At 58.8% G+C, this 12222-nt stretch overlaps 1 protein-coding gene across 1 annotated transcript in view; it reads right to left on the bottom strand.

The window, feature by feature from the left end:
- Positions 1–2255: 2255 nt before the first annotated feature.
- The window catches only part of ADGRG5 (adhesion G protein-coupled receptor G5), a gene marked incomplete at its 5' end in the record, with an annotated part of 32334 nt that continues 22367 nt past the window's right edge, over positions 2256–12222 (bottom strand). The window contains 6 exon segments of the mRNA XM_081274380.1: positions 2256–5754; positions 6060–6337; positions 7863–7980; positions 9797–10065; positions 10215–10336; positions 11035–11187. Coding sequence (XP_081130506.1) covers positions 5654–5754; positions 6060–6337; positions 7863–7980; positions 9797–10065; positions 10215–10336; positions 11035–11187 — 1041 coding nt within the window. The 3' untranslated portion in view covers positions 2256–5653.

Here is a 12222-nt window from a genome sequence, read left to right as displayed (position 1 = left end):
CAGAAGAGGTGTCAGAAAAAAAGACTCCTTAATGCAGTGACCAAAACTAGGGGTAGGGCTGGGGATGTGGCTCAAGCGGTAGCGCGCTTGCCTGGCATGCGTGCGGCCCGGGTTCGATCCTCAGCACCACATACCAACAAAGATGTTGTGTCCGCCGAGAACTAAAAAAAATAAATATTAAAAAAAAATTCTCTCTCTCTCTCCTCTCTCTCTCTCTCTCCTCTCTCACTCTCTCTAAAAAAAAAAAAAAAAAAAAAAAAAAAAAAAAAAAACTAGGGGTATCTGGGCGCGGTGGCGCACACCCGTCATCCCAGTGGCTCAGGAGGCTGAGGCAGGAGGATCACGAGTTCAAAGCCAGCCTCAGCCACGGCAAGGCACTAAGCAACTCAGTGAGACCGTCTCTAAATCGTACAAAAATAAGGCTGGGAATGTGGCTTGGTGGCTGAGTGTCCCTGCGTTCAATTCGTAGTACCCCGTCCCCCCAAAAAATTAGGGGTAAATACAATAGATTTTTCTTCTCCTCTTGAATTTTGCAAACTATGAAAATTGAAGCAAAATTGTCCCCCTGTCCGATGTGTAGTAAATGTGTGGGGAGGGAATAGTTAAGGACAAATTTCCAGGAGGACTGAGACAGTTGACCTAAGCTTCCCATCTGCCAACCTCACCACACTGGTGACCAAGCTCCCAGCACATGACCCTTCGGGGACACACTTAAACTGCCTACCACCCACAGGACTAGTGTCCACCCATATCTTGAGCCCCCAGATGGACGGGGACTTAAGATCTTTCTGTCCCATCACAATTTTTATTGGACACAGATGATTCTTTCCTACTTCTATCATTTTCTGCGCTCCTGCTCCTTCCTGCCTCTCAGGCTGGCCATCTGGGATCTTTTTGCATCTTTTTGAAGTTTCTTTGGATCATTTTCCACTTTTATTTACCTGCAAATGTTAAAAGAAACGGATCTCTGTCCTTTGGTCTCTGTTCTTGAAAGGGTCCTTGGCAGGACGTCACTCTGAGCCAAAGTTCACTGGGTCTCACCCCTTTGGACATGTGATGCCCGCCTCCGCATCTCTGTCGGGCTGTTGGGAAGGCGCCTGGCGCTCGTCTGTCCCCGTCGTAGACAACCTGTCGTTTCTCGGAGACGGCTTTCATCCCTCCTCCGCCTTTGGCATTCCGTGGTTTCAATGAAACGCAGGCGCAGGATGGATTGCGACATGTTGTGCTTGGGGGACTGTGTATTTCCTGGCTCTGTGGCTCTGTTTTCCAACACTCCTAGAAAAGGTGCTGCCATTTTATCTTCAAATAGTACCTCTTGGTTATTCCCTTTATTCTCTTCTTCTGAGACTCCGACAGAGAAGGTCCCCTATCCCGTCCCCAGCTGCTCTCAGCCTCTCTTGGCATTACCCACCTTCCTATCTCTCTTGTTGCATTTTTTATCAATGACTTCGGGCTCACTGATTCTCCATTCAACCGTTATTGCTATTTGAGTTTTAGGTTTTGAAATCATGGTTTTCATTTCTAGATTTCCATTTCCCCCCAGATCTCTCTCTTCATTCCTCCTTGTTTTCTATGCTCATCTTTAAAATTCCATCTGTTCTTCTCTCTCCCCCTCCCACCCACCTTCCCCTTTCTACAGTCCCGGGTGTTGAACCCAGAGCCTCACACGCGCTCAGCCAGCAGTCTGTCCCTGAGCTACACCCCCAGCCCGTTTCCCTTTTTTCACTTTGATTTTGAGACAGGTTCTCACTCAGTAGCCCAGGTTGGCCTCCAACTTGAGATCCTCCTGCCTCAGCCCCCTGAGTAGCTGGGACTGCAGGCGTGCACCACCACACGCAGCTTGTTTTATCTCTTCAGCCGTCTCCCGGGTGGCTGCTCACTGCTCTGTGGCTGGGTCCCACTCTGTTGCTTCTTTTGTCCCCGCTGATGCTCACTCATGGTGGCTTATCTTCTTGTGATTCGGAAAGTCGCCCGTTGCTTGATCTCACTCTCTGGGCATCCTCCTGGCCTATCCCAACCAAATTCCCCTCCACGTTGAGTTTGCTTCTAGGGCACCCCAACCCGGGTCAGTGCCATCACCCTCGGGAGTTTGATCTCACCTGAAAGCGGCTCCCCAGACCCTTCTCCCCCCCACCCCCAGCTCTCCCAAAGTTCACTATCAGCACATGGAAAGATTGCTGCAAGGACTCCGGCCTTGGGCCAGCCCTGGCCTCCAGGTCCCTTTGGGCCAGCTCACTGAGCCTCTCCTGCACCCCCAAATCCAGCACCCCTCCATTTTCTCCTCAGTATCCCTCTGCCAAAACCTGGCGTCCTGTGTTCCTTGGAGCACAGCCCAAGTTCCCACCTGTCAGATCTTTTATGGAAGTGTTAAATGGTCTCTGATGTGGCGCCCACACACACTAGAATGTGGTGACTGGTTATTTATACATCCCTAGCAACCAGCGCAGCGCCCAAAATAAAAGCATGTAACAATTATGCGGCGGCTGAATGAGCAAATGAGACCGCACCTGTCTCCACTGTGCTCTCCATCTGACACCGAGACAGACAGGGACAGTTGTCACACAGGGAGACAACGTCTGTCACAGAGGAGGGGAGTCGGGAGGCGATCCTACTGCAGATTTGGAGGTCAGGGACAAGGCCCTGTCCGGTCTGGAGGGCACAGGGATGTGCAGAGCTGAGACTTTAAGGACATGTCACCGTGGAGCCCCAGTGAAGGCTTAGGGAGAGCATTCGGCCCCAGGCCGGCCCCCAATGAGAAGGCAGCAGTCCAGGGAACCAAAAGCAGTATCAGTGTGGCAGATCCAGGGGGTGAGGAAGGCAGGAGGGAGGTGGAAGGTGGGCTCCAGGCTGGGCACAGGCAGGACCTGGGGCCATCAAGCTCCCAAGGACAGTCTGGCAGCATGGTGTGGCAGGGCATCTTTCAGCAGGGGAGAGACATGGTCAGGCTGCAGTGTGGAAAATGCCCTCTGGCTACTGGGTAAAGTTTGAACTGGGAACAAGGAGTCAGGGAGGCCCATGAACAGGCTGGTTCCAAGCAGGGCTGATAGCCGGGCGGGGACACCCCAACGCAGAACCCTTGGGGTTCCTGGTGATGGCCTGGGCTGACCATAGACACACGGAAACCGCGAGTTGGATGGGCTGCGTGTGAGGGGCTCTCTGAGGGGCCAAGGGGCTGCCCGGGGGTGGATCTGAAGGATAAAGAGTCCACGCCTCGGATCTCCAAGCAGTGCTCTTTTCGACTAGGGTTGCCAGTTTTAGCAAAAATTAAAAATAGATATATAGGACACACAGTTAAATTTGAATTTCAGATAGACTGTGACTATTTTAGAGTCAGTGTGTCTCCAGAACTATGTCCCTGTACCTTACCCGGCAGCCCCACTCTCAACACCCGCCACACGTCTCCCTGAGACACCAGGAACAAAGCAACTCAGAAACATGCGGCCCCCGCCTGCTGTCCTTCACCTGCTGCCTCTTCGGAGGCCCTGGCCCTGAACAGGGGCCTCCCTCCAGCCTCCACCATCTTCCTGCCTCTCGGGGCTGGGAGTGAGGGGAGGGTGGGGTGGCACTGCAGTCTCCTCAGCTCCTGTCCCCATACCCCACTGGGGTATTTCCAGCAAGCGGTCCCTGCCCAGAGCCTAGACCCCAACACGGCTCAAGGCCACCAGCTTGGAACCACTTCCTGCAACCTCCAAACCCACCAGGGTTACCAGGGCCACATGCTCAGGTAGGTCTAGACTCCCTGGGGTCTGAGAGGCCAGGCTCTGGGCTGGGTGGGTGCCGCCTTCCACGGGCCCAATTCACAGAGCTGTCCATCCAGCCACAGTGGTGGGGGGGGTCACCTCTGCCTGGAGCTGCCCACATTCCCATGATCCCCTAGCACCCACGTCAGCAGGGGACCCTCGAGGCCTGGAGGACCTGCTAGGGTGTGTGGCCCGGCCAGGGGCCCTGGGGAGCTCTGACGGGGACTTCCATCACCCTGACGAGGGGGGGCTGCTCTGCCTGGGTTCAGAGCAGAGGGGCCTTCTCTTTGGGGCAAACAGAGTTGTCATAGAAGACATGATAAATGAGCCACCAGAGGATTGGGGGCTTGAGGACGTGGGGGGACAGGGTGGCAGCCGAGGGGCACACTAGCAGTGAGTATTCCTAGAACAGAAGCCAGAAAGGCTGGAGCAGAGGCCTCGAGGGGAAGGGAGGGTGGAGGTGCCTGAGAAGGGGCTGAGAGGCTGGCAGACCTGGGCCTGCGGCTCAGCCGACACCAGTAATACCAACAACCCCACTAGAGCCAGCAGTACCTCCCTGAGGACCGAGCCTCTTTATAGGGACTGTTTTGCTGAATCTCCAGAGTAGGTCCCGCCATTGTCCCTATTATACAGAGGAGGAAAGGAAGGCCCAGTCTGAGTGACTTGTCCACAGTCTCAACCAGGAGCGGCCCTGGGCCTGGACCACTCGCCAGCTAGTGAGGAGCTGTTCGCATCCAGAGATGTGCATAGGGGAAGAGGAGACCCTGGGAGAACAAGGACCCGCTCCAGTTCCCTGGCCCAAGGTCACAAAGTCTGTCGATGGCCCCGGGGCAGAGCCCTAAGAGTCCATCCGGGCCGCTCTAGTGCCAGGGATGCCTGGGGCACAAGCCCCCCAAAGTGACCTCGCACTGCTGTCCTGGGGTCTCCTCCTGCAGTCACTCCACAGGCACAGTCCTGGAGGGACCCATCTCTCCAGCGGGCACTTGGGGTCCATAGGTGACGGCCTCGTTTCCAGGGGCAGCCTTGGCGCCAATGCCTTGGTTCACAGGCCAAGATCGCCGCCTGGTGTCTATCCCGGGAAAAGCACCGGCTTCAAGAGTGTTGTCTCCTGACAGACGGGTCTAAGGCCACCGTGGCCACCAGAGCTTGGGATTTAGAACCCGCACCCTCATGCCCACCAGGGGAAACTCAGTCTTCCCCTGACATCTAACTCAGAGGCTCAACTAACTGAAGGGAGAAGCTTCCCCGCCCCAAAGCCAGGGAAGGCCTGTGGCCTTGGTGGCTGATCTGAAGGGACTGTGGGGGTCTTGGAAGCACGGGAGGAGGATGCCCTGGAGAGGACTGGACCGCCCCATCTTTGGGAAGGAGGGGCTCTGAGTTGGATGTTATCATTTTGGGGGTGAAAGGAAAAGTGGCCTCCCTTGGGCGTAGGCTGGTGCGGGCTGGGGTGGGGCTCTGAGTGCTGGCAGGGGCCGCGGGTCAGGTGAAGCCCCATCCTCCTCAGGAGGAGGGTAGGGACCCACTCCAGAACGCAGGGGAGGCCACAGCGGGAGGCCAGGAGGGAATGCCACCCGCACTGACATTCTTCTCCCCTGGTGTTCAGTCTTCACACAGCTCCCGGTCAGCCACTTGTCCCCACGTCACAGATGTGGAAACCGAGGGTCCGTGATAGGCCCCAGATCACTCGGCAGGACTCAGAGCCAGGCCTGGGAACGTGGCCTCCTGGCTCCCAGGCCCGAGCTCTGCCTATAGGCCCAGCCAGCTGGGCGGACCCCGGCCCACACCGCCCTCTGTGCCCGGGGAGTCTGTGGAGGTAGCAAGGCCCAGGAGGCACCGGGGCCTCGGGTGTCCTGCGGCAGGCCTGCCACCTTCTCTGGTAGGAGCCAGGGCCTTGGGCCGCAGGCGGTGCTGGGTCACTGCGTCATCTGGGAGGAGCTGAAGGCCTCCATCTCTGCCTTGGCCTCCGCCTCCGAGTGGCACCTCTGGAAGAACAACCACAGGAAGAGGAAGAAACCTGCAAGAAAGGACCGGTCAGTGGGCATTGCTGAGAGCAGGAGCCTCGCCCGGAGCCCAGGGACCTCTGAGCCAGGCTGAGCGGGGCCTCCCTGGGCCCAGGAGTAGTTCTCAGAGCCTCCTCCTCTTGGAGGACAGAAGGAATGGCCTCTAGGAGCCAGAGGACTGGCCCCGCTGGCCCAGAGGGCACTTCCGTGCAGGCGAGGCTGCACCCCGCTCGGCAATGACGCAGCGCCCCTGGTCCCCTTGCCCTCGACCTCCCAACCGCTTCGAGCAATCCTCAGGCCTCCTGCCCCCGGGGCCCACCGTAGAGCGAGTTGACAATGGTGAAGAGGAAGAGCTGGGGCAGCAGGAAGATGCCAAAGGAGAAGAAAGCCAAGGACCAGGTGGTGCCCAGCAGCACAGTGAGGCCCAGCACGGTGACAGCGTCCCTGCAGGCCCGGCCGCTCAGCGCCCTGTTCTGTGCCCACAGCCTGCGCAGGGCCCACAGCGCCCAGGCCAGCACCGCCAGGTTGAACAGGGACGTGACGCTGCTGTAGCCCATGACCAGGACCTGGTGCACCACGGGGCTGCACAGCCAGCACCTGCGGGGGACAGCGAAGCACCAGGTCAGCGCAGCTCCGAGCCCAGGGAGGCTCGCTGCCTCTGGATGCCCCCTCGTCTTGTGGCCCAGACGACTGTTTCCTTCTTTTCTCCCTTTCCCCTCCCCCCCCCCCCCCCCCCCCCGGCCCTAGGTCCTCCAAGCCCTTCCTGTCTTTCCTGGCCAGAGGTGCCGCCTCTTACCCAACCTGAGCGCTGTGCGGCTGCCTGGCGGGGACGGTGCCACGCGGTTCTCATGACCCACACGGCGGGCACTATCCCTCCCCACCCTGAGGACGAGGAAACTGAGGCTCCGGCTCAGGAACCTCCAGTCCTGCTGGAGTCGACCCACACACTAGTCAGGGGCAGAGGTGGGACTTGAAGTCCCTTGGTCCGAGCCCAGACCCTGTGCCCCTGTCATGGTCACCTGCTCAGGGACCCCAGGGGCTCCTGCTGCTGCAGCCACTGTCCTGTGAACAGTGCTGGGGTTCATGTCACTGCTAGGTGATGCACTAGCAGCAACAGCCCCCTTCACCCTCTTAATCCTGTCAGCGGACATTTGGGTCGTGTTCCAGGGTGGCGTGAGAAATGCGAGGGTATTAACGACGGTTAAGAGGTGAAAGAGGGTCACAGAAGCCAGAGTTATGGCTTCCGGAGGTGGAGGGAGAGGAGGGAAAAACACAGGGAAGCTAGTGCCTCACCTAGGGTCCCTAACGTCCCTGTCATGTGTCACTTCAACTCTTGGGTCCACATCACATAGTATATAGTAAAACACACCTTTGACGAGGGTGAGTCACACCTCCTTGGAGACACAACCCGACCTCCAGAGAGAAAGCGGCCCCTCCCCTCACTCAGCTCTGAGCCCTCCGGGACAGTGGGATGAGGCGGGCCTGGTGGTTGGGGCTCACTGGCTACAAGGTCCAGCTCTGCCACTGACTGCCTGGGTCTCCTTGGGCAAGTTCCAGGGCTTCTGTGCCTCGCTGTCCTAACTATACAGCAGGGCTTGACGTCACAGCTTCCAGGAGGAGGCAGCAGACTGTCCCCGGGCCCCCAAGGGCCTTGCCTCCCGTCAAGCCCCAAGGACACTGAGCCCCATCCCTGCCCTGCCCTCCCCAGGTCCACGCACTCTCTTCTCAAGACAGGGGGGTCTGTGGGGCCTGGCAAGGTCGTGCCCTGGAGCAAGTTGGGAGGAGCCGGAATTGGATTAGTGAAGCAGGGGGCTGAGAAGGATGGTCAGGGGCAGGCTGTGCTGGACAGTCCATTGGGAGCTGCAGGCCAAGGCTGGGCCCAACAGGCAGGCTCCACTGCCGGCCTTGGGGGCTAAGCGGGCAGTGCCCTCTGACCCACGGCTTCCTGGCATCAGCTGGCGCAGCTGCCCTGCAGGAGACTGCCACATCCGGGAGGAGGAGTGTGGCGCCCCCCCACCTCCCCGTCTGAGCTACCTCCTCGCCCTCCAGCCAGGCCTGACCTGCAGGACACCCGTCTAGAGCCCCAGGCCCACGGGGCGCTCTGCCAGCACCAGGCACTCACATGGATGTGTTCCCGATGATCGTGCCATTTTCCAGGCTCCTGGAGATGGGAATCATGCGGGGCCCGTACACGGAGCTCTCGACGGCGAGGAGAAGCAGCACCAGGAGGGCAGGGACCCCTGAGGGTGGGACAAAGGCTCAGGAGGCCCAAAGGGCTGACCCTCATCTCTGGGCCTGCTAACAGGGAACCCCACTGGGCAGGGGAGGGGAGGGGCCGAGCTGAGCTCCAGCCTCTGAGCACTGAGCCTGCGCTCTCGGAAGAGGCTCTTCACCAGGGATGGCTCTAGGACAGAACAGGAAGGGGCAGTAGAGGGGACCACCCGGGGAAGAAGGGGTGAGGAGCAAATGGGAGAGAGGGGTGAGGAAGTAGACATAATTGAAAAAGGGGGAATGTGGTAATGGAGGCACCGATGATGGAAGGAAGGAAGTGGTGAGGATGAGGATGATGGTGACGATGGAGATGATGGTGGGAGGTAGTGGAAACGGTGGGGCAGGGGATGGTGGTGATGGAGGTGGAGGTGGTGATGGTGGTGGGAGCAAGGGAGGGATGGAGGTGAGAGTATGGAGCTGATGGTGGTGAATGGTGAACTGGAAGTGGAGGTGGAGGTGATGATGGTAGTGGGAGGAAGTAATGGGGTTGATGGTGGGATTGGAGGTGGGTGATGGAGCTGATGGAGGTGGTGATGTGGTAGTAGTAGTAATGGTGGCCAGAGGTAGAGGTGGTGATGGTGGTGCTGGAGGTGGAGGTGGTACAGCTAATGGTGGTGGAGATGGTGGTGGAGATGGTGGTGATGATGGTGGTGATGGAGGTGGAGCTGGAGGTGGTGATGTGGTGGTAGTAATGGTGGTTGGAGGTAGAGGTGGTGAGGGTGGTGGTGGAGGTGATGGTGATGGTGGAGATGGTGGTGGAGGTGATGATGGTGATGGAGGTGGAGCTGTGTTGGTAGTTATGGTGGGCTGGAGGGGAGTTGGTGGGGCTGACAGTGGTGGTGATGGTGGTGGTGGAGGTGATGATGGTGGTGTTGGAGGTGGAGGTGGTAGAGCTAATGGTGATGGTGATGGTGATGGTGATGGTGATGGTGATGGTGGAGGTAGAGGTGGTGATGGTGGTGTTGGAGTTGGAGGTGGTAGAGCTGATGGTGATAGTGATGGTGGAGATGGTGATGGTGATGGTGGAGATGGTGGTGGAGGTGATAATGGTGATGGAGGTGGAGCTGGAGGTGGTGATGTGGTGTAGTTATGGTGGGCTGGAGGGGGGTTGGTGGGGCTGATAGTGGTGGTGGAGGTGATGGTGATGGTGTTGGAAGTGGAAGTGGAGGTGGTAATTGTGGAGCTGGAGGTGATGTGGTGGTGGTAGTAATGATGGTTGAAGTGGAGTTGGTGGGGGTGATGGTGGTGGTGATGGGTGTGTTGGAAGTGATGATGGTGATGGTGATGGAGATAGAGGTGGTGATGGTTATGGTGATGGTAATGGTGGGTTAAAGGGGGTTTGGAGCTGATGGTTGTGGTGATGGTGTGTTGGAGGTGAAGCTGGAGGTGGTGATGTGGTAGTAGTAGAAATGGTGGGTTGAAGATGGAGGTGAGAGTGCTGATGGAGGTGGTGATGGTGGTAGAGGTGGTGGTGGTGATCATGGTATTGGTGGGGCTGATGGTGGCAGAGATGGTGCTGGTGGAGCTGGAGGAGGTGATGTGGTGGTAGTAGTAATGGTGGGTTGAAGGTAGAGGTGATAGTGGTGATGGAGGTGATTGGTGCTGGTGGAGCTGGAGGAGGTGATGAGGGGGTAGTAATGGTGGTTGGAGGGGTTGGTAGGGTGATGGTGGAGGTGGAGGTGCAGATGGTGATGAGACGGGCTGCAGTGTGTGTGTTGACAGAGACACGGGGGTGGCAGGGCCGTCACTTGGGCAGCTGACCCCTAAGTGGGCAGGCGGGCTCACCCCAGCCCAGGGCGCCCAGCTTGAGCGCGTATCTGCGGATGTAGACGTTGTAGACGCGGCCGAGGAGAAGGTAGAGGTTGAAGCCCTCGATGGCCATCCAGGTGTGGCAGCTGAGCAGCGCAAAGTGGAGCGTGGCCGCCAGGGCCGAGCACGCGGGCCCAGGCACTGGGGCCACGGCCGCCGTGGCGCTCAGAAGGAAGGCCACGTTCAGGAGCAGCACGGAGCCGTGCAGGTTCATGTGGATGTGCGTGACGGCGTCACTGAGCTTCCTGGGGTGGGAGCACGGGCGGGATGTCACCGGGCAGCGCCACCCGCTGGGCGGCACAGTGACCCCTGCCTCCTGGCCCCGCCCTGGGAGACCCGGTGGGGACCAGGAGGAGGCCGAGCAGACGGACGGAGCGCGGAGGCAGGGGCATACCTGGCATAGAGGTGCAGCACGATGGTGAGCAGCGAGGCCACCACGGAGATGCTGCAGCCCACAAGGGACAGGTACTCAAGGGGGGCCTGCAGCTCCTCGGGGAGCGGGGCCGGCGAGAGTTGCTGCGGGAGGGAGGGAGCTAGAGCCGGAGCGTGGACATGCCCTCCCGGCCCTTGACGGAGGGTCCCTTCCCCGCAAGCCCAGCCTCCCTGGCAGATGTAGCGACTTTCCCCCAGAAACTCCCCCCCCCATGCAAATGCCCCTCCCCCATTCTCTGGGCCCCTGTGGGAAGGGGCCCTACTTCTCCCACCCCGTGTATGGACGGGCTACCAGGCCTGGCCAGTCGGAGCCTTCCTCCTCCTGCCCATAGCAATTGGCTCAAGGGATGAGCACATGATACACATCAAGCCACAGGATTCAGTCCCAAGACTAGCTGGCAGAATTGGGTAAGAAAGGCTTTTATTCCACTGGCCTGAAAGCTCCCAGGGCATGAGCCTGGAATTAATTGCTGGCAGTCATATTATCCAGTGGGGAGACCCTGTTGGAGGGCCAAGCCAGCACAGATCAAACACAGTTGAAGAACAGAGAGAGAATCCTGTCTCAGTGCTATTCAGTTCCTGGACCAAGCCATGCCTGAAGCCTTCATAGCCCAACCTTTTCAGGAACATGAGCCCCTAAGTTTCTTTTTGTGTGTGTGTGGTTTAAGCCCACTTGAGTTGGATTTTCTTCCCCTTATACCAGCTTTTGCCTTGCCCCTCTTGCAGGGGCATGGAGCCCTGTGTGGCTCTGACTCCCTCGCCCAGCCTGGATGCACACGTACCATGAGAACAGCAAAGTAGGTGAGGTGATTGCAGTGGCAGAGCACCTGGGAGGGGGAGGGCTGCTCTGTGCGGCAGCCCTCGGGGCTCCAAGCCCCCCAGTGGTGCTTGCTGGCTCCCTTCTTCCAGAAGACACAGGTCAACGTGTAGCCTTCCTGAGGGGAGATGCTGGGTCAGTCCCGGGGGAGCAGGGAGGGGCCAGACTTCAGGGTCTGAGCGTCCCGGGGGCAAAGCAGGCTCCGCTGCCTCCCTCCAACACGTACGGGGCACGGGCTGAGCTTGGGCATGGGACAGTCCCAGATGCCGACCACACGCCCACCAGGGACTCTCAGAGGGACCTGGGCAAGACGCTAGGCTTCTCTGAGCCTCAGTCTGCTTGTCTGCAAAATAGGGTCGTTCATGTCCAGGTTACGAGGGAGGCTGGTGCAAAATGAAAGTCCCCGGGGCCTCCTGAGGCCCAGCGCTGGCCTCTGGCATGGTAGATGCTCTATAGCCAGCGGTCCCCCTTCTCCCACTGGTGAGGGCCACGGATGATCCAGACCTAGGCCCAGAGGGGGAGAGACTCACTCCAGCCACACTGGGCGGTGCCTTGGAGTCCGAGACTGAAGAGGAAGGGCCAGAGGCGGGGCACCGAGGCCTCCACCCTGATTTCCAGAGCACTGGAGGTAGGGCGTTTGCTCCAGGGGGAGGGAACTGCCCGGAGCAGGGAAGGAAGATCCAGGGCAGTTCTGGTGAAGCCGCAGGGATATGGAGCCAGAGGACAGGGCTCTGAGCTTTTCAGCAAGGACAGGGACAGGGAAACAGGGCACTGGGCTGTGTCCACCTGGCAGCCCTTCCCCCTATTCCACTACGAGGGTTTTCACTCCTCCACCCCCATGACTCAGGTGGGGCCAATCCACATGTTCCATCCCCCTGGGCACAGAGACTGGTTCAGGGATGGACACATGACCCAATTGAGCCTTTAGGACCCTGGATCCTGATTTGCACTGGGGAGGTAGACCCCCTGGAAAGAGGGAAAGGAAGCCCGCCTGATTAGCACCCATCTTGCCAAGGCAGGAAACAATTGCTGAGAGATGGAGAGAGACTGACCCATAATAGTACTGTGTCAGTCCCTGGATCCAGCCATGTCTGAAGGTGGATCACCCCTGGACATGTCATTGACGTGAGCCAAGAATTCCCTTTTGTGCTTA

The sequence above is a fragment of the Spermophilus citellus genome, assembly GCF_964194105.1.
Source record: "Spermophilus citellus genome assembly, chromosome: 18".
NCBI lineage: Eukaryota > Metazoa > Chordata > Mammalia > Rodentia > Sciuridae > Spermophilus > Spermophilus citellus.
Note: the sequence above shows the minus strand (reverse complement) of the source record. Positions and strands in the feature narration are given on the sequence as shown.